This window comes from Triticum urartu, chromosome 1A, assembly GCF_056163025.1.
Source record: "Triticum urartu cultivar PI428250 chromosome 1A, HENAU_Tu73, whole genome shotgun sequence".
Lineage (NCBI taxonomy): Eukaryota > Viridiplantae > Streptophyta > Magnoliopsida > Poales > Poaceae > Triticum > Triticum urartu.
Genome location: NC_141873.1, coordinates 434,267,766 through 434,287,380, shown reverse-complemented (window position 1 = coordinate 434,287,380; position 19,615 = coordinate 434,267,766). Strand labels below are relative to the sequence as shown.

The following is a 19,615-nucleotide window of genomic DNA, read 5'->3' as shown; positions in this document are numbered from 1 at the left end:
GAATGGTTGTAAAAATACCGCCATAAGCCGGACCTGTCAAAGTCGCGGTCGGTGGGGTTTGTAAACCCTACGTTATCGAGCCCAGGATGAGGAGGTCTGGCATCGGTGGGGGAGCCGGAGCGCGCGGTGGCGGTGTTGCCTTGCCCGTGGCGGCGACATCGTGCAGAAAGGGGACGGCGCCCGGAGAACCGCGGCGAGATCCCAACCGAAAGAGGGGAGGCCCGCAATCCACCTCTCATGGATGGGGTTGCTACCATCGATGATGGGAGGAGGGCGATAGATGTAGGCCCAGAGCTGCTTTAAGTTTCATGCGGGTCAGGAAACTGATGTGGCCCAGCCAATCAAACAGGTTGATTTCATCTCGTGCGGGCCTGGCTAAGGGTAGTGCAGCCTACCAAACACGTCCTCAATGACTAAAGATGAGATAGATTATGGCCGCTGCTAGGCGGCATCCGGATGCAGGAAAGCAAAAGAACATCTCTCTCCTGGACCATATGATCTGGACTTTACTAGCCGCTTGATGCAAGTCAACGCAACATAGTTTTCTCTCTTCTTTGTTCTCGTTCTGCTGTTCTCCTTGCAGAACGTCACACACACATTTCTCGTCTGCGTATCAAACTCCAATGGCATCGCAGGACGCCGGCAGCACCAGCTCGTAGCACTCTGCCGTCGTAGCAACTCCGGTGGCTTGGCAGCACCGGCTCGCAGCACGGCGGCGCCGTCGCAGCATCACCAGAGCAACCCGAGCCGCCATCGCAGCTCGCCGGAGTAGCCTGATCCGGTGGAGCAACAACCGTTGCAGCATCCATCGCAGCAACGTCGTCGCGGCCGAGATGTCGTCGGAGCACAACAGCGCCATCGCAGTACCACCCGTTGCAAGCATCGTCGGTTGGCGCCACTCGCAGCAACCTCGCCGTGGACTGTCGCAGCACGACGGCGGCGGCGCACCGGCTTGCAAGCACGGCGCCGCTGCATCACGATGGTGACGTCGTAGCACGCCTCGCAGCAACTGCAGCATGGTGTTGGGATCCATCAAGGATGGAGGAAGGGAGCAGGGAGGGAGGGATTGGAGCTCGCAGCACTGGGTGGCCCCCTCCGGCCTTGCAGCGGCAAGATCCACCTGCGGGAGTGCTCGAGTGCGTGGAAAAATCATGGAGGGAGCACGCCGCCGACGGAGAGACGAGTGGTTAGAATTGGGGAAGGATAAGGCTGTACTGTGCGGAGATATTTTTCCACGGGAGAGAGAAAGGGGTGTAGGTCCCACAAGACGCGTGTCGTGCGGGCGAGGCAGCTGTCGAGCAAGCCCTGCATCCGGATGACACAAAGGAGTTTTCATAGATTATCTCCGGTACATTGTCAGGTAAGAAAATTTCCTTAAAGATGTTTTTGTTCATCATTTGCATTTAGTTAAGCCCTGTTCGAAACTTTCCCGCTCTGCAGAGTTGGGGAGTTGGGTTTTGACAGCTTCATCAAATTCAAGTAAAATATAGTCCGCTCCCGGAGTGGAGTTCGAGGAGCGGAGAGAAACTGAACGCAACCTTATTCAGTTATTCCGAATCACTATGCTAATTGTATTAGTACTTGAATGCAGCTATGTACGTACATAGAAGTGACGGTGGCCAGCTTGTGCTTAATGTTGAGTCACAAGCACATGTATTGCACGCTTTTGTCAACACTGGGTACATAGATAGGTTCTTCATCTTGGCATTTACCTTAGCGCACATGGGTTTCGAATCAGCTTCGTCTAGATGGACAGGCTTCTCGTAGGTACGGACGCGTGCGTGGCAAGCCGTGTCCTTTCTTATTCTACGTGGCGCCCAGTACGAGCTCCGCCCGCGACGTGTCCTGCCTGCGGGCTCTATCCGAAAGGTAGCCGCAGCTTCCCTATAAATATTCCCTGTTCCAAGCTCCTTGCAGCAAGCAGCTGATCCGAGTTAACCATTAGCCAAAAGTGATCTTGCTTTTCCATTTCCCAAGAGATCTCAGTTCGTGTCTGTCCTCCAGTCCAGTGTTTGTTTGAGCAGCAACCATGGCCTCCAACCAGGACAAGGCAAGCTACCGCGCCGGCGAGGCCAAGGCCCACACCGAGGTGACCATCTCGGCCGATCTTCTTCAAGTTGTTGCCGGAGCACACCCTCCGTGTTCAGTCTGCTGAAATGCTTCCATCCATCGCTCGTACGTTGCAGGAGAAGGCCGGACAGGTGACCGGCGCGACCAAGGACAAGGCGTGCGAGGCCAAGGACCGGGCGTGTGACGCGACGGGGAAGGGGCAGGGCGCCGTGGAGGCCACGAAGCAGAAGGCCGGCGAGGCAGGGCAGAAGACGTCCGAGACGGCCCAGGCCGCCAAGGACCGGGCCGCCGAGGGCAAGGACCAGACCGGCAGCTACCTCGGCCGCACGGCCGAGGCGGCCAAGCAGAAGGCCTCCGAGGCGACGGGGTACACGCAGGACAGGGCCTCCGACGCGGCGCAGTACACCAAGGACTCCGCCGTCGCCGGCAAGGACAAGACCGGCAGCGTCCTCAGCCAGGTTAGTGGGTCGGCCACTTACACTAATCAAAGACGACATTGTGTTCCAGTGTTCTGTTTGTGCTGCGTATGCTGAAGCTGAACTTGGTTTTCGTGTAGGCCGGCGAGCAGGTGAAGAACGCGGTGGTCGGCGCGAAAGACGCGGTGGCGAGCACGCTGGGGATGGGGGGAGACAGCACCTCCAGCGAAACCAAGGACGCGAGCACCACCGAGACCATCACAAAGAGCCGCCACTAGATATATACCTGTCGCGGTTGCATAATGCTTTCTTTCCTTTTAGTTCCTCTGGAGCTCCACATTCCTGTGGTGTGTCCGAGTCCGTATGTCGACGTCGGGCGAGAATGTCTGACTGACGAGAGATGTATCTTGGTGTTCAGAGTTCTCGTTTTAAGTTCCACAAATGGTGTAATAATAACAATAATAATAAAGTACCCCGTACTGTAAGTAATTTCGTCCTTAAGCGTACAGACCATGCTCATGATTTCAAGCTGTCAACATCCTGATATCTACTACGGAGTATGGCGGAAAGATCCATGATATTGATTTTTAAAACTCAAATTTAAATGTTTCAAAAAATTCCGTCAAAAATTATGAATGTTCACAACACACATGTCTACCAGCCTAAAAAATTCAGATCAAAATTCAAAGCATACAGAGAGAAACAAAAAAGTTAAAACTGAATGTGAATAGTGTAGGTTTTGACATTGTTCATGATTTTGTCTTTATTGACACTATTTTGCTGAATTTGTTTTTTTTTCTTTGTGTACTTGGAATTTTGATCCGAATTTTTTAGGATTGTAGACACATTCAGAATGTTTTGGAAGATTCTTTTTTAATTGGTATCATGAAAGCATGCAAATCATCATCTGTTTGGTCGTCACCTGAGAACGAACGAACCGGCGATAAAATCGGCTTGGAGGCGATTGGATTCCCAGCACTCGATATCGGCCTGTTTTGCCCACTTTTCAGCCCATTATCGACCCAAAATCGGCCTGTTATCTGTGTAAAACAGCTCATATTTGTCGTGCTTCGACGTAAATTCAACATAAATTATTTTTATCACATCATAGAAAATCAATAAAAATCAAATAGTTCAATAAATAGATACATAAATTATTTTTATCACATCATAAAAAATCAATAAAAATCAAATAGTTCAATAAATAGTTCGATACAAATTAAATAGTTCAACAATAAATAGTTCGATATAAATTATATAGTTTAATAAATAAAAATTCATATTTCATCACACATCGAGCTAGGCGTTGTTCTTGAGCCTCCATAGGTGCTTCATCAGATTTTGTTGTAGTCGTTGATGCACTTGTGGATCTCGGATTTCCTAACGCATATTGAGGAAGGTCGTCCAGTTTGCCGATAACTGGTGATCAACTTGGGCAAGAGGACCCTGCCTGTAATAGGTCCAGTGTCGAACACTGGCTCTTCCTGCTCACTCTCAACATGTTATGCAAGAGACACAGCAAGTCATGACTTCCCACATTTGATCTTTCGACCAGGTCTGAACGAGGTACCGGACAATAGCAAATCGAGATTGAAGCACACCAAATGCCCGCTCGACATTTTTCTGTAAGCCTCCTGAACCTTCGCAAAGTAGGAGTTCTTGCTTCCTGACACAGGGTTTGAGATAGTCTTCACAAATGTAGACCATCTCGGATAGATGCCATCTTCTAGGTAGTATCATTTGTTATAGTGCCACCCATTGACCTCGAAGTTCACCGAAGAAGAATGACCTTCAACAAGCTTGGCAAAGACAAGGAAGCACTGCAGCACGGTGATGTCATTGTGAGTTCCTGTGATGAGGACATCAATACCATTGTTACACCCACAGCCCCTACTGTTACATATATTGGACCAATTACTAGAGCTCGCGCACGCCAATTAAATTACCAGGTACTTTCGTTTCTTGGTAATGATTCTAATGTTCATGAGATTATGATGCTGCCTAAATTGGATACATTTGTTTTGCTTACAAATGAAGGGCCTAGCTTGGAGAAGGATGAACATTGGAGCAAGAACACGCATGGAGTTGATGGCATGCGCAAGGGGATCAAGAACGGAGTTACAAGTGATGATTTCAGGACTTTGAAGCCGCCATAAGGAGTGCATGAAGCCTTGGACGAAATATACAAGATGCCACTTCATAATATTCGTCCATAGGCTATTCTAGGTGCTGCGTCACCTTATTAATGGGCCAGGCCCATGTAATTTCGAAATACTTAAGTATAGGCTATTTTTAGAGTCCGTATGTGTGGGGAAACAAGAGTTAGGATTGGTTTCGGACCCCACCCTCAAGGGCCATGAAATTCCCCCCTCTTCCTCCATATATACAGCCCTTAGGGCGTCGTTTAGACTTTGGGTTTTGTTTAGATTAAAAGTTCGCCATAGCTGCAACTTCGCGTACTTCGTTTGTGTCCAACGACCAGACCAAGACGTCACAGAACCCCACCTTGATCAATAAAGCTTTCATCTTATATTCGCAATATCCCGATTGCAATCTCAGTTTCTTACTTGTTCTTCGTTTGCTCGCAGGAAACAGACCCTCGTGGTCAGGTTGATCGTGCTCCGGCGTGGTCAATAACCCTCGGAAGTTGGTTTAGCGATTGCTAAGGCGCGACGTCTCGCACGTTCGTAGTCGGATCGTCAAGGTCGACTCCCACAGAAAACAATAGCCACCATCTCATCGAAACATCGGGACACCTTAGCCTCTATCAAGTGGTATCAGATTTCCAGATTGCTCGGTGAGATTTTATAGTTTTTCGTAGATTAGATCGAGTCTGTTCTTCATACCTACAGTCCACGAAAAAGCCACAAAAAAATTAGGGTTAGTTCATCATATCCGAACCAATCTGAGCCTTTGCATAATCTTTTTAGGGTTTTTGCTTTGTTGAATTTGCGGTTGCATCGTCGTGTCAAGTTGCTGGTCTTCGAGTCTAGTCTTTTAGAGTTTCGAGTTCTGGTCATAAGTTGTCACGCCGCCGCCGCCGCACCATCATCATCGCCCATCTACCACTTGTGCTTATCCGCCACCGCTCTTAATCCATATCCATATACCACTACCAATCCGTATCCATATACCACCATCAATCTCTATCCATATACCACCACCGCTACCATATACCACCACCGCTGCCATATACCACAACCATATATCCACCACCAATCCGAGTTCTTCTCATATTAGGTTTGTTCTTGAGATCAATCTAAATTCTGATTCGTGTTTCCTTGCCTGCGTAGGTCTCGGAAAAAAAGAAAGAAAGAGTCTGGAGACCCCCGGGCAGTTTTTAGGCCAAAATTTTCACGGGCAAATTTTTTTCCCTATCCTATTTTTAGACTTTTCTTAGTCTTTTGAGCCACGTGCCATCATAGTGATTTTTTGTCGCATTTTTTCGTCGTCGCTCCCCTGATTTCCGAAAAAAAAAGTGAAAAAAATAAATTTCGTGCCCATCCTATCAGTTTGACGAGGGAAGAGTTTTGAGACACTCGCCATTATAGTGATTTTTCGCAAAAAAAAAGAGGAGCGCAGAAAAAAGGAGCGCAAAAAAAAAGAGGAGCGCAGAAAAAAAAAGGAGCGCAAAAAAAAGAGAGCGAAAAAAAAAGAGAGAGTTCCAGAGTGTGCTTTTCCCTTATTTACGTGCAGCGCCGTGATTTTGTTAGTGTTCTAGGCTCGCGTCTCTAGCACGGTCTAGCCTAGGACCAGCACAGTACCGTCGTTGAGCGTTTATTCAACTTTGCATCTCTGAATTGATTATTGCTGACCCTTTTTGCTACCATACTATAAGCCTTCCCAGCTCCACATACATCTACGTCGTGCGTTTGACTCTCCCTGGCAATCGCTCTATCCAAGCTTTTGAAAGTTTTTGACTACAACGGTTGCCGATCACCGCCTGCTGCTGGGTAAGAACTGGTAAGAATTTAAGATTTGCTTGACGGATTTGTGACACCCGCCACCACCACCACTTGTTAGTAGTCTGTAGGATCATATTCTTGTGTGTTTCTATTGCTGCTAACCATGCCAGGATCACAAGCCGACGAGACTGACTGGGAGAACTTGACGAACAAGGAGCTTCATGATACGTTTCAGCAAATGATGAATGGACAGGTGCAAGATGTGATAAACAGATTTGAAGAGGCCATGGAGAAGATAGATGGCATGGAGAAGACGTTTGAAACAAAGCTCGATAACAAGTTTGCTGAATTGCTGTCGCGTTTTCCACCACCACCACCGGCTGCTCCTGCCGCACCTCTGCAACAACAGCAACAACACCGACTACCTCCACGTCGGGAAACAGCCCTCCGCCGAGCGAGCCGTGTCCCTCTTCAGTCGGGCCAAACTGCTGGTGCTGCTGTTGATACTTCTGTGGCTCCTACTGCTGATGTGGAGGAGGATGCTTATGTGGGAGATTATGAGGATGGGGTTGATCAAAATCAGAACTACGTGCCACCAACAGCACAGCAACCACCAGGTCGTCCACATGCAAATAATGGCAATGGTAGGGCTCACCCTCAGGTACGAGATCATGACCATCTCCCTAAACTAAAATTGAATATTCCACCATTTGAGGGTAGATATGTTCCTGATATATATCTTACTTGGGAGTTAGAAACTGAACAACGATTTACATGTTTACAATATCCCGAGGAGAGACGTGTTCCTGCTGCTGTTTGTGCTTTTACTAGTTTTGCATGTGTTTGGTGGTCTGAGCATTGTAGATTATATCCTATTCCGGCTACTTGGGCTGCTTTGAAAACTGCTATGCGTACTCGTTGGGTTCCACCATATTATCAACGTGAATTACTTCAAAAATTGCAGCGCTTAAGACAGGGAAAAAATTCTGTAGAAGAATATTATCAGGAATTACAAACTGGCATGATTAGATGTGGTATTGTTGAGGAGAATGAAGCTATGCTTGCACGTTTTATGGGTGGATTAAATAGAGAGATTCAAACGATTCTAGAGTATAAGGAGTATACTAATATCACTCGTTTATTCCATCTTGCTTGTAAAGCTGAACGTGAAGTGCAGGATCGACAGGCATTGGCGCGGACTAACTTTTCTGCAGGTCGACCTTCATCATGGACACCACGTGCATCATCTACTTCCACACGTTCTGCTACACCGGCGCCTTCGTCGGCTGCCACCTCCAACCGTGATACAATAAAGTAGGCACAATCACCACTATCTGCCAAGAGCACACCTTCTGGGCCTGCAAAGAGCTCTTCTTCATCCATGGCATCAACAGGGCAAACACATGATATTATTTGTCGACGTTGCAAGGGTGGAGGTCATTATGCGAGAGAATGCCCATCTAAGCGTGTGATGATTGTTACTGAGGATGATGGGTATGAGTCCGCTAGTGACTATGATGAGGAGACTTTGGCTCTTATTACACGTGACGAACACGGTGGAGACGATTCTGATCATGAGACGCAATACATGGCTCCTGAAGATGCTGACAGGTATGAATGTTTAGTTGCTCAACGTGTTTTGAGTGTGCAGGTTACACAAGCTGAGCAAAATCAGAGGCATAATTTGTTCCATACAAAGGGAGTTGTGAAGGAACGTTCTGTCCGCGTGATCATAGATGAAGGGAGCTGCAATAACTTGGCTAGCATGGAGATGGTGGAGAAGCTATCTCTCACCACAAGACCACATCCACATCCTTACTACATCCAATGGTTCAACAACAACGGCAAGATTAAGGTATCACGTACTGTTCGTGTGCATTTTAGTATCTCTACATATGCTGATTATGTTGATTGTGATGTGGTACCTATGCAAGCATGTTCCTTATTACTTGGTAGACCATGGCAATTTGATAAAAATTATGTACACCATGGTAGAAACAATCAGTATACTCTTGTTCATAACGATAAAAATATTACTTTGCTTCCTATGACTCCTGATTCCATTTTGAAGGATGATATTAATAGAGCTAATAAAGCAAAACAGGAGACAAATAAGAGTGAAAAATCAGATTGTGGCAAAAGAATTTGAGCACCAAATGAAGCCTAATAATAAACCATCTACTGTTGTTTCTGAAATTAAATTGAAAAGTGCATGTTTACTTGCCACCAAATCTGATATTGATGAGCTAGATTTTAGCAAATCTGTTTGCTATGCTTTTGTGTGCAAAGAGGAATTATTTTCATTCGAGGACGTGCCTTCCTCTTTGCCCCCTGCTGTCACTAACATTTTGCAGGAGTTCGCTGGCGTCTTTCCACAAGACGTGCCACCGGGATTACCACCTATTCGAGGGATTGAACATCAAATTGACTTAATTCCCGGTGCTTCGCTACCCAACCGTGCACCATACCGTACCAATCCAGAGGAGACGAAGGAGATTATGCGTCAAGTACAAGAACTGCTCGACAAAGGTTATATACGCGAATCCCTTAGTCCTTGTGTTGTTCCTATTATTTTAGTGCCGAAAAAGGATGGTACGTCGCGTATGTGCGTTGATTGTAGAGGCATTAATAATATTACTATTCGTTATCGTCATCCTATTCCTAGGTTAGATGATATGCTTGATGAATTGAGTGGCTCTACAATATTCTCCAAAGTTGATTTGCGTAGTGGATACCATCAAATTCGTATGAAATTGGGAGATGAATGGAAAACAGCATTTAAAACTAAGTTTGGATTATATGAGTGGTTAGTCATGCCTTTTGGGTTAACTAATGCACCTAGTACTTTCATGAGGTTAATGAACAAAGTTTTACGTGCTTTCATTGGACGATTTGTGGTAGTTTACTTTGATGACATATTGATTTATAGCAAATCTTTGGAGGAACATTTGGAACATTTACGTGTTGTTTTTATTGCTCTACGTGATGCACGTTTGTTTGGAAACCTTGGAAAGTGCACCTTTTGCACCGATCGAGTATCTTTTCTTGGCTATGTTGTTACTCCACAGGGAATTGAAGTTGATAAAGCCAAGATTAAAACTATTGAGAGCTGGCCGCAGCCCAAAACGGTCACACAAGTGAGGAGTTTCCTTGGCCTCGCTGGTTTCTATAGGCGTTTTGTGAGAGATTTCATCACCATTGCTGCACCTCTCAACGAGCTTACAAAGAAGGATGTGCCTTTTGTTTGGGGTACCGCACAGGAAGAAGCCTTCACGGTATTGAAAGATAAGTTGACACATGCTCCTTTACTCCAACTTCCTAATTTCAATAAGACTTTTGAGCTTGAATGTGATGCTAGTGGAATTGGATTAGGAGGTGTTTTATTACAAGATGGAAAAACCTGTTGCATACTTTTCTGAAAAATTGAGTGGGCCTAGTCTGAACTATTCTACTTATGATAAAGAATTATATGCTCTTGTTCGGACCTTAGAAACATGGTAACATTATTTATGGCCCAAGGAATTTGTTATACATTCTGATCATGAATCTTTGAAACACATTAAAAATCAAGCAAAACTGAACCGTAGACATGCTAAATGGGTTGAATTCATTGAGACTTTCCCTTATGTCATTAAACACAAGAAGGGTAAAGAAAATGTTATTGCTAATGCCTTGTCTCATCGTTATACTATGCTTTCACAACTTGACTTTAAAATATTTGGTTTGGAGACCATCAAAGATCAATATGTTCATGATGCTGAATTTAAAGATGTATTGCAGAATTGTAAGGAAGGGAGAACTTGGAACAAGTTCGTTCTTAACGATGGATTTGTGTTTCGTGCTAACAAGCTATGCATTCCAGCTAGCTCCGTTCGTCTTTTGTTGTTGCAGGAGGCGCATGGAGGAGGATTAATGGGACACTTTGACGTCAAAAAGACGGAGGATATACTTGCTACACATTTCTTTTGGCCAAAGATGAGACGGGATGTTGAGCGTTTTGTTGCTCGCTGCACTACATGTCAAAGAGCTAAGTCACGACTCAATCCTCATAGTTTATATATGCCTTTGTCTGTACCTAGTGTTCCTTGGAAGGATATACCTATGGACTTTGTTTTAGGTTTACCTCGAACAAAGAAGGGGAGGGATAGCATATTTGTTGTCATGGATAGGTTCTCGAAAATGGCACACTTTATACCATGTCATAAAAGCGATGATGCTGTTAATGTTGCTGATTTGTTCTTTCGTGAAATTATTCGCTTACATGGTGTGCCAAATACTATTGTTTCAGATCGTGATACTAAATTTCTTAGCCACTTTTGGAGATGTTTATGGGCTAAGTTGGGGACTAAGCTGCTTTTTAGTACTACTTGTCACCCCCAAACTGATGGACAAACTGAAGTAGTCAATAGAACATTGTCTACTATGCTTAGGGCTGTTTTGAAGAATAACAAGAAAATGTGGGAAGAATGCTTGCCTCATATTGAATTTGCTTATAATCGCTCATTGCATTATACTACTAAGATGTGCCCTTTTGAAATTGTGTATGGTTTCCTACCTCGTGCACCTATTGATTTGTTGCCTCTTCCATCTTCAGAGAAGGTTAATTTTGATGCTAAAGAACGTTCTGAATTGATTTTAAAAATGCATGAGTTAACTAAGGAAAATATTGAGCGTATGAATGCTAAATATAAACTTGCTGGAGATAAGGGTAGAAAACATGTTGTGTTTGCGCCTGGAGATCTTGTTTGGTTACATTTGCGTAAAGATAGATTTCCTAATCTGCGCAAATCAAAGCTAATGCCACGTGCTGATGGTCCTTTTAAGGTGTTAGAGAAAATAAATGATAATGCATATAAACTTGAGCTACCTGTAGATTTTGGGGTTAGCCCCACTTTTAACATTACAGATTTGAAGCCTTATTTGGGTGAGGAAGATGCGCTTCCGTCGAGGACGACTTCATTTCAAGAAGGGGAGGATGATGAGGACATCAATACCATTGTTACACCCACAGCCCCTACTGTTACATATACTGGACCAATTACTAGAGCTCGCGCACGCCAATTAAATTACCAGGTACTTTCGTTTCTTGGTAATGATTCTAATGTTCATGAGATTATGATGCTGCCTAAATTGGATACATTTGTTTTGCTTACAAATGAAGGGCCTAGCTTGGAGAAGGATGAACATTGGAGCAAGAACACGCATGGAGTTGATGGCATGCGCAAGTGGATCAAGAACGGAGTTACAAGTGATGATTTCAGGACTTTGAAGCCGCCATAAGGAGTGCATGAAGCCTTGGACGAAATATACAAGATGCCACTTCATAATATTCGTCCATAGGCTATTCTAGGTGCTGCGTCACCTTATTAATGGGCCAGGCCCATGTAATTTCGAAATACTTAAGTATAGGCTATTTTTAGAGTCCGTATGTGTGGGGAAACAAGAGTTAGGGTTGGTTTCGGACCCCACCCTCAAGGGCCACGAAATTCCCCCCTCTTCCTCCATATATACAGCCCTTAGGGCGTCGTTTAGACTTTGGGTTTTGTTTAGATTAAAAGTTCGCCATAGCTGCAACTTCGCGTACTTCGTTTGTGTCCAACGACCAGACCAAGACGTCACAGAACCCCACCTTGATCAATAAAGCTTTCATCTTATATTCGCAATATCCCGATTGCAATCTCAGTTTCTTGCTTGTTCTTTGTTTGCTCGCAGGAAACAGACCCTCGTGGTCAGGTTGATCGTGCTCCGGCGTGGTCAATAACCCTCGAAAGTTGGTTTAGCGATTGCTAAGGCGCGACGTTTCGCACGTTCGTAGTCGGATCGTCAAGGTCGACTCCCACAAAAAACGATAGCCACCATCTCATCGAAACATCGGGACACCTTAGCCTCTATCATCCTGGCATACCAAAGGAGTGCCAAATCCAGAGGTCCTGTGTGGCCACTGCCTCAAGTACCATACTGCAACCGCCTTTGACGCTTTTGTACATCCCCTGTCAAGCAAATGGACAGTTTTTCCATTTCCAATGCATGCAGTCGATGCTTTCAAGCATCCCAGAAAATCATCTTGCTGCATTCTGTGTTAGGATCCGAGCAGTGTGTTCAGCATTAGGTGATCGCGAATATTGCGGTCCAAACACTACCACCACTGTCCTGCGGAACTTGTAGAAACACTCAATGGTCGTGGACTTGGTCATGCACCCATAGTCGTCGAGTGAATCACCGGGAGCTCCGTATGCAAGTATCCTCATAGCTGTCGTGCACTTCTGGATTGAGGTGAATCCAAGTTTGCCGGTGCAATCCTTCTTGCACTTGAAGTAGTTGTCGAACACCCGGATGGAATTCACAATCCTGACGAAAAGCTTTCGGCTCATCCGATAATGGCGCCGAAATACTTTGTCGCCGTGCAGTGGAGCGTCGGCGAAGTAGTCGGTGTAGAGCATGCAATAGTCTTCCAGATGATGTCGGTTCTTTGCTTTCAGCCGCCCCGGTGCCGAGCCACCTCGCCGACGATGAGATGCTCCGCATCCTAGACGTCGGCATCGGCTTCCTCCTCTAGCAGCGCCGCGAGCGCCTCCTCGTCGTCCGAGTCCATCGTCCAGCAGGCAAATCGCCGAACACCTGGCGGGCGTGGTGGGCGCATAGCCGCCGGTATCCCACCCTGCGCGGCCGGAGCGCCGGAAAACCCGCCCAGGAAAGTGGTGGAGAGGTTGCCGCGGCGAAACCTTCTCTTTTTTCCGGCGGGGAATGGCCTATCTAGCGGTGATGGGCGGTAGGCAGCGCCGGGATCGGCAGGGTAACGGCAGAGCGCGCGGGGGTGGGGGCGGTGGTGGGCGCTGGGCGGCGCCGGGATCGGCAGGGTAGCGACAGAGTGCGCTGGGGCGGGGGAGGCGAATCTGGACGATTGCCTTGATTTTTTGCCTGACAGTGTGGCTCAAGCGTGATTTTCACTTCCACCGGAGCCTTCAAGCGCCCCAGTGCGCTGGGTTTGGCCTGGGATCGCCGGGACCAAAAACAGGTCAAGCCGACGGATTTCGACGTCTTGGGAACGTGATTGGGGGTATTTTCGGCGTCGGTGCAAAAAAAGTCACTCTAAGGGCCGGTTGGAGATGCGGCTAGAGATGCTCTAATATGTTAATGCTCGTTCGGTCGTTTCCATGAAGTAAAATATTAATGCATTTTGTGCTCTCACTCCGTCCACTCAAGCTGCGGTGCCGAACAGAGGTAGGTTGGCCGTGACCCATGTAAGGAAACCTGACAAAATTACAAGTATGAAAATGTTGATGCCTCCACGGATTCAGTCATCCATTCACAGGCGCCAAGCCTGAAAACTAATTGTTGGTCAAGGTGAATGCTCAAAGTCGAAGGAGAACTTCAGTGGAAGAGAAATATATTGCAGTCACTCGCTACATTCTTACATTACAGTCCCTCTTGTTATATTTTCTCAAGCATGGGGGGCAGACAGCCGATAGCGCCTTCTGTCATCAGATATCAGACGTCAGTCATCTCTAAGATCAGAGCTACCTGGTAATGGTGAGGTTTTGTGGGAGCTGACGCGGCTGTCCAGCTTGATACGCAGACGTCCCGACAATCTCCCATGACTCATCATTCAGCAGCAAGCTCTTGAGCACCGGGACACCTTCCAGCGTCTCCAGCTCCGGGCAATCAGTGATGGCCATCCTTCGGAGCATCGCGAAGCCACTGATCTTCTTGAGCTTGGGGCAGTAGAGCACATCGAGCTCCATGACCGAAGGGAAATTCTCCAGCGACGCTAGGGCGCTGAGCTTGCTGAGGTCGAGCGTTCTCAGGTTATACCTGTTGCTGCTAGCAAGTCCCGGGGGGAGACGGCTGAGCATGCAATGGATGATGCTGAGATACTCCAGTGCAGGCATGGAGATGGCCCCGCCCTGCTCCTCCTCCGCCCAGTCCCACTCCTCCCATCCCGTCATGTTGTGCAGCTTCAGGTTCTTCAGCTTAGGGAACGGTCTTGTCACGAAGAGGTCACCAGCGCCGCCATTTCCACTTGGAAGGGCTTGGAAGTCGGGCCCGACGAGCTTGATGGCCGGAGCCCAGTTGACCGCCAGCCCTTCCAGGCTGACCATCCCGCACAATCCGTCGGGTAGCTGGGTGCAACAACGCAGACGCGTTAGCGTGATGCCAGTCAAGCTCTTGAAGGCCATTGCAGTTGGCGCCCGCATCCAGTATGGCAGCCGACGGCCGAAGTATCCTGCCATGAACAGATCCTCCAGGTACGGCGGTGGGCAGAGCTCATCGAACACCGCCTCAATTCGCTCCTGGTCCTTTTCAGGAATCTGTTCTCCTCCCACTCCATCTTCCTCCTCATTCTTGTGGCAGATCAAGTCCAGAAAGCTGAGATGCTTCTTGCTGCCGATCATGGCCCTTGCCGCCACTGAACCACCAGGCACATTTTCCAGACCATGTATCCTAAGAGTCCTAAGATGAAAGAGATGCTCCAGTTCTTCTAAAGTACACCAGTCCCCAACCATCTTTGCCGGAAACCCATAGACTGACCTCAGATTCGTCAGCGCGCCAAACCCCTTGGGCACAACATCAACACTGGACCCATCTATGGAGAGATACCTTAGACGCCCCAGCTTTACGATGCCGTCAGGAAGCTTGTCCAGCTTCCTGCAGTTGAACAGTGCAATGTGCTCAAGGAACTTCATCTTGTGGATGTCATGGGGCAGCCTAGATACATCCGTCTCAGTGAAGGACAAATACCGTAGGTGCCTCAGCTGAGACAAATGGTCGACCAACCAGTCGCAGTCTGCAAAGCTGATATCCAGTGCCCGTAAGCTAGCAAAAGAAGAAGCAAGTGAAGGACCAGAACCACTGCCGGGCTTGAAGTTGCAGGCTATAACCAGTGTCCTTAGTGATTCCAGCTTTTCTAGGATATCCCACTCCAGTACTGAATTGGTTAATTTCATGGACAGACGGCGGATTCTCTGGTTATGTGAAAGAAGGCTTCTAATGTCGGTCTGCTCCTTGAGAACCACAAGAGCTTCTTCCCTAGCCACAAACCGAGCAAAGGAACGGACAACATCGTGCATGATGTAGGCCCATCCGCTCTCAGCTGACTCATTGGTCTCTAGAAGGTTCCTGGCGACTAACTCCCGGTGGTACTCAGCTCCTATCTCCTCTAGGTCTAGTTGGTCTGACTCTGACCTCTCGTCGGCCTGAACAAACCCTTCACTAATCCACATGCTAATGGCTATATCCTCTAGGAATTCTGAACCCTTGGGGAAGAGTGAGTAATATAGAAAGCACTGCTTCAGCTCTGGAGATAGATCGTCGTAGCTCAGATGTACCGAGTAGTTCAGTTCCTCCTGTGACCCATGCTCTTCCCATTCGAGATTCTTGTTCAGAACAATCTCCCATTCACGTTCGCTTGGGTGTCTTGTGCTTAAGAGTCCTCCCATCACTTTAATGGCAAGTGGTAAACCGTCACATTTTTCAATGATCTTCATCCCAACATCTTTTAGTTGATCAAAGTGACTCTCGTCATCCTGCAACAATATAAGAATTAGGAATTGTACTATATATGTTTGTATGTATTTGTACTAAATATATGACGTCCTTACATCAAGTAGCAGTACATGTACAGAAATGTCCACTGGTAAATTTTGTAAAAAGTATGGTGTCTATAAATTATTAAAAATTAGAATTAAAAATGGTATTATCCAATCCAAGTATACACAAAATGTACATCTTGTGTAAGTGAATGTTTCCTCAGAATATGCAAAGATCATCATTAACAGCTGACAATCCCCAAAACAACAGGTATAATTTCCAACTAGCGAAATCTCAGAATCTACAAACGTGGGTAGGAGAATTAAAATAGTTTCAATATCTATTTTGGAACAAAAATATTGATATTTAATATTAAAAAAGGGAATAAAATATTAATATTCAAATATAAAAGTATTAATATACAAAATTTTAGAAACAGAAAATAAAAAAACTAAAAGTAATCACATGCTTTTCAAATATCGAAAAGGAAAAGAGAGCATTTTGGACCTCAACTATTGCTAGAGTTTAGATTACACACTTCAACTAAAAAATAGCTAAATTGAGCAATTGACTATCAAAATTTGACAAAGTACACCCATGAGACGAGTTAAACTCGTTTTGACTTGACATGAGATCACGTCACATGCCATGTTACCAAGTTTTGGAAAACCCCATTATAATATCATAAAATTATAGGAAAACACTAAAATGAAAACAGAAAGGCAAGTTTAATTTGCAAAATAATATATAAAGCTGGAGTAGATTAAAATGGTCAAATCAGATGTGCGCCTTTTTAAGGTTTGCAATTTGTTTGGTTTTGGTCAAAACAAATGAGCTGAGTGAATTGCTGACCTGCAATTGTGGCAGCTGTTTTTTGAGCAAGGACCAGGCATCATCCTCGTCCAGTTTGCTGACATGGATTTGATCGCTGCCGGAGGCTCCCATCCTGAAAGCGACGTCTTCGTTCCTCGTGGTGACAAGGACGCGGCTCCCCGGGTGCCTCCGACCGGCGTTGACGACGGGAACCTGGAGCACCTCCTTCCATGCTCGGTCGCTCCACACGTCATCCAAGACCAACAGGAATCTGTTGGCCAACAGGGCATCAGTGAGGGCTGTCTCGAGCATGGACTCATCCCTCTCGCCGCCATGCTTGCCACCGGCGTGCGTGATGGCGGCTCTCAGCAGCTCCGCCTTGTCGAAGCGCCGGGTGATGCCCAGCCATATCCTGGTCTTGAACTCCACCTTGATGGCCTCCTGCGCGAAGACCTTCTTGGCGAGGGTGCTCTTGCCCATGCCGCCCGGGCCGACGATGGACACCACCTTCACCCTGGCGGATGCCATGTCGTGGCCGTGGCTGGTGAGCTTGTGCACCAACTCCTCTGTGTCCATCTCGACCTTGTCCCCCACGATGGATGACTCGTCGAACCCCGGCGTCGTCCTGTTGATCCTGCTGTGGCTCGCCGGATCCGACGGCTGCCTCCGTTCCTCGTATGAACCGAAGTTGGCATGGAAGTTGAACACCACGGCGTCCTTGCGGACGCTGTCCAGCTTCCCGTTCAGCCTCTTGATCCGGCCGCCGATCTCATGGGTGAAGGCCGGGTTCTGCAGGCAGAACAGAAGCGGCTCGAGGAAGCCCTGCAGCTTCTTCTTCAGCTGCCCTACGAGAGAACGGAAGCGGGTGGAGCTGGAGGCATTACGCCCGCTCTCCTTCGGTCGCTCCATGGCCTCCAGTTGACAGAGCTCGAGGATGTCGGTAGCCTCGTACATGGCGTCCTTGAGCCTCCCCACCCACACCTTCACACTTTTGTCGGTGATGTGCCTCCTCTCTGCATCGGCCAGGTAGCCCTGCAGGTACACCAGGTTGGCCTCCAGCCTCTTGATCTTGCCAGAGACGCCCAGCAGCATGCGCACCTCCTCTTCCGCCATGCTGGTAATCATCTTCTTCACATATGGCACGAAAGCGTCCAGGACAACAGCCATGGCTCCGGCGTCCTGGATAATTTATCCTACAAATCAAGCGGGGTTCAAATTCATGCATATTCATACATATTTAAGCGTGCGTGCGACTTAAACAGCTAGATAACTAAAGTCTACTTAATCTGCTCAGGAACATCAGGATCAGGTAGATGTAGAAAAATATAAAGAAGCGTGTAGTGAACAGGTGAAAAGAAATTTACAAAACGTGCTTTGGCGGTTATACCTCAGTTTGTGACGAGGGAGAAGATCTCGGCTCTTTGAGAGTATTACTCAGCACTGATGGGTGAAATGAGCAGGCCACCAGAGTCAAAGAGCTAGTACTAGCAATATCGAGTCTCTTTGCGCCGAGTATTATATTTCTACTTGAACATCAAGTAAGGTATCCACTAAGTATATCGAATCTCTTTAGTCTTTAGGGAATGTTGATCATCTGCGCCGAGTATTATAATTCTACTTGAGCTGTTGAGCATCAAGCAAGGTTTCCACTAGTATATCAAGTCTCTAGGGAACGTTGATCATTTGCGCCGAGTATTATATTTCTACTTGAGCATCAGGCAAGGTGTCCGCTGGGTGCAAGTATCAATTTATTTATTTTTGCGAGAGTACACCATGGTCAGTGGCGGAGCCAGGATTGGCCGATACCCCAGGCGAAAAACTAAGGGCAAAAATACCAAAAATACCCAATTTCACGGCATACAAAAGTGAAGTTATGTTGCATACCCCATCAAAACCCAAATATAATATTCAATAACAGTATTTGTTCAGTGATGATCCAACCAATAAAGTAAGACATGTCAAAGGACAATATATAACATAGATGATACAAAAGATGGTATCAAATGAACGTACTGATTGATCTGAGCCTCTCATGGATACAACTCAATGGTAGTAGAAGCTAAACCTTCTAGGATAAATTTTTGAAATGCAAATCATAAATAGCAGGTAAAAATAGTTATATAAAACTGCATAATTATAAAACTAGAATTTATAAAATCAGTACCCACATTTACAGGACTGCAGAATTGTATATACAAAACTAAAGGAAGGAAACAGCATATAAAGGGGAAAGCATTAAGAACTAAGGTCATGCTTCAATCAGGCATCAAACTGTGACATCTAACAAGCTGGAATTTGGGAGAGCTGGAGACGGGGATAACCCTCTGTGTGTGAGCCGCTGAGGCGGAATGCCGAAGGGCGCCGGCCGCCGCGGTTGCTTCTCGAGACCTGGACGGGCACTGCTGGACTGGACGAACCGGGTCACCGCCTCGCCGGGCAGCATGCCGGGCCTGTCGCGGGATATGGGAAGGGGAGTACTGCCCGCTGCCGCACGGGGCTGGCCGCCTGGCAGTGAGAACGAGACATGGCGGCGGTCGGCGGGCGGCAGCGGCGGCTCGGCAGGATAGGGCTCGTCCATGCCGGTTCGTTCCTTTCTTTCTTTACTCGTCAAAAAAAAACACGCACGCGCAGCCGCACAGATCCTGCTTCTTTTCTCGTTCGCTCTCGCTAGTGTGGTATTGGGAGTGGCTGCGCCCCGGGCCAATAGTCATTTTTTTAACACAGTACATATACAAACGCTCGTATAAACGCGCATACACTCACTTCTATAAATGCATACACGCATATCTTATTCTTATAAGCACCTCTGAAAGACTGAGTCGATATATCATAGGCGCCTCGTAGTCGACAGAAACGTCCCCTCCCACTGATAGTGTATCGCCA

At 46.9% G+C, this 19,615-nt stretch overlaps 2 protein-coding genes across 3 annotated transcripts; one reads left to right on the top strand and one right to left on the bottom strand.

The window, feature by feature from the left end:
- Nucleotides 1-563: 563 nt before the first annotated feature.
- Nucleotides 564-2,987, top strand: LOC125516184 (uncharacterized). Its single transcript, XM_087524131.1, has 3 exons — nt 564-2,089; nt 2,187-2,528; nt 2,627-2,987. The coding sequence occupies exons 1-3, from the start codon at nt 2,030-2,032 to the stop codon at nt 2,762-2,764; spliced, it is 540 nt and encodes a 179-aa protein (XP_087380257.1). The 5' UTR covers nt 564-2,029; the 3' UTR covers nt 2,765-2,987.
- Nucleotides 2,988-13,658: 10,671 nt separating this feature from the next.
- Nucleotides 13,659-19,369, bottom strand: LOC125516171 (putative disease resistance RPP13-like protein 1). 2 transcript variants are annotated; one of them, XM_048681656.2, is made up of 3 exons: nt 18,120-19,369; nt 16,772-17,925; nt 13,659-15,915 (listed from the first exon to the last, which is right to left on the bottom strand). In XM_048681656.2, exons 2-3 carry the CDS (start codon nt 17,897-17,899, stop codon nt 13,909-13,911), a joined length of 3,135 nt encoding a protein of 1,044 aa, XP_048537613.1. In that variant the 5' UTR covers nt 17,900-17,925; nt 18,120-19,369; the 3' UTR covers nt 13,659-13,908. The 2 variants fall into 2 exon arrangements, with proteins under 2 accessions (XP_048537613.1, XP_048537619.1); XM_048681662.2 differs by having other exon boundaries at nt 19,054-19,369.
- Nucleotides 19,370-19,615: the final 246 nt, after the last annotated feature.

Excerpts from the sequence above, each read along its gene's own strand:
- LOC125516184 (XM_087524131.1), top strand. The coding sequence starts at position 2,030 with ATGGCCTCCAACCAGGACAAGGCAAGCTACCGCGCCGGCGAGGCCAAG. Across the intron at positions 2,090-2,186 it reads AGGCCAAGGCCCACACCGAG|GAGAAGGCCGGACAGGTGAC; the intron begins GTGACCATCTCG and ends CGTACGTTGCAG. Across the intron at positions 2,529-2,626 it reads CCGGCAGCGTCCTCAGCCAG|GCCGGCGAGCAGGTGAAGAA; the intron begins GTTAGTGGGTCG and ends GTTTTCGTGTAG.
- LOC125516171 (XM_048681656.2), bottom strand. The coding sequence starts at position 17,899 with ATGGCTGTTGTCCTGGACGCTTTCGTGCCATATGTGAAGAAGATGATT. Across the intron at positions 15,916-16,771 it reads AACAGCTGCCACAATTGCAG|GATGACGAGAGTCACTTTGA; the intron begins GTCAGCAATTCA and ends ATATTGTTGCAG.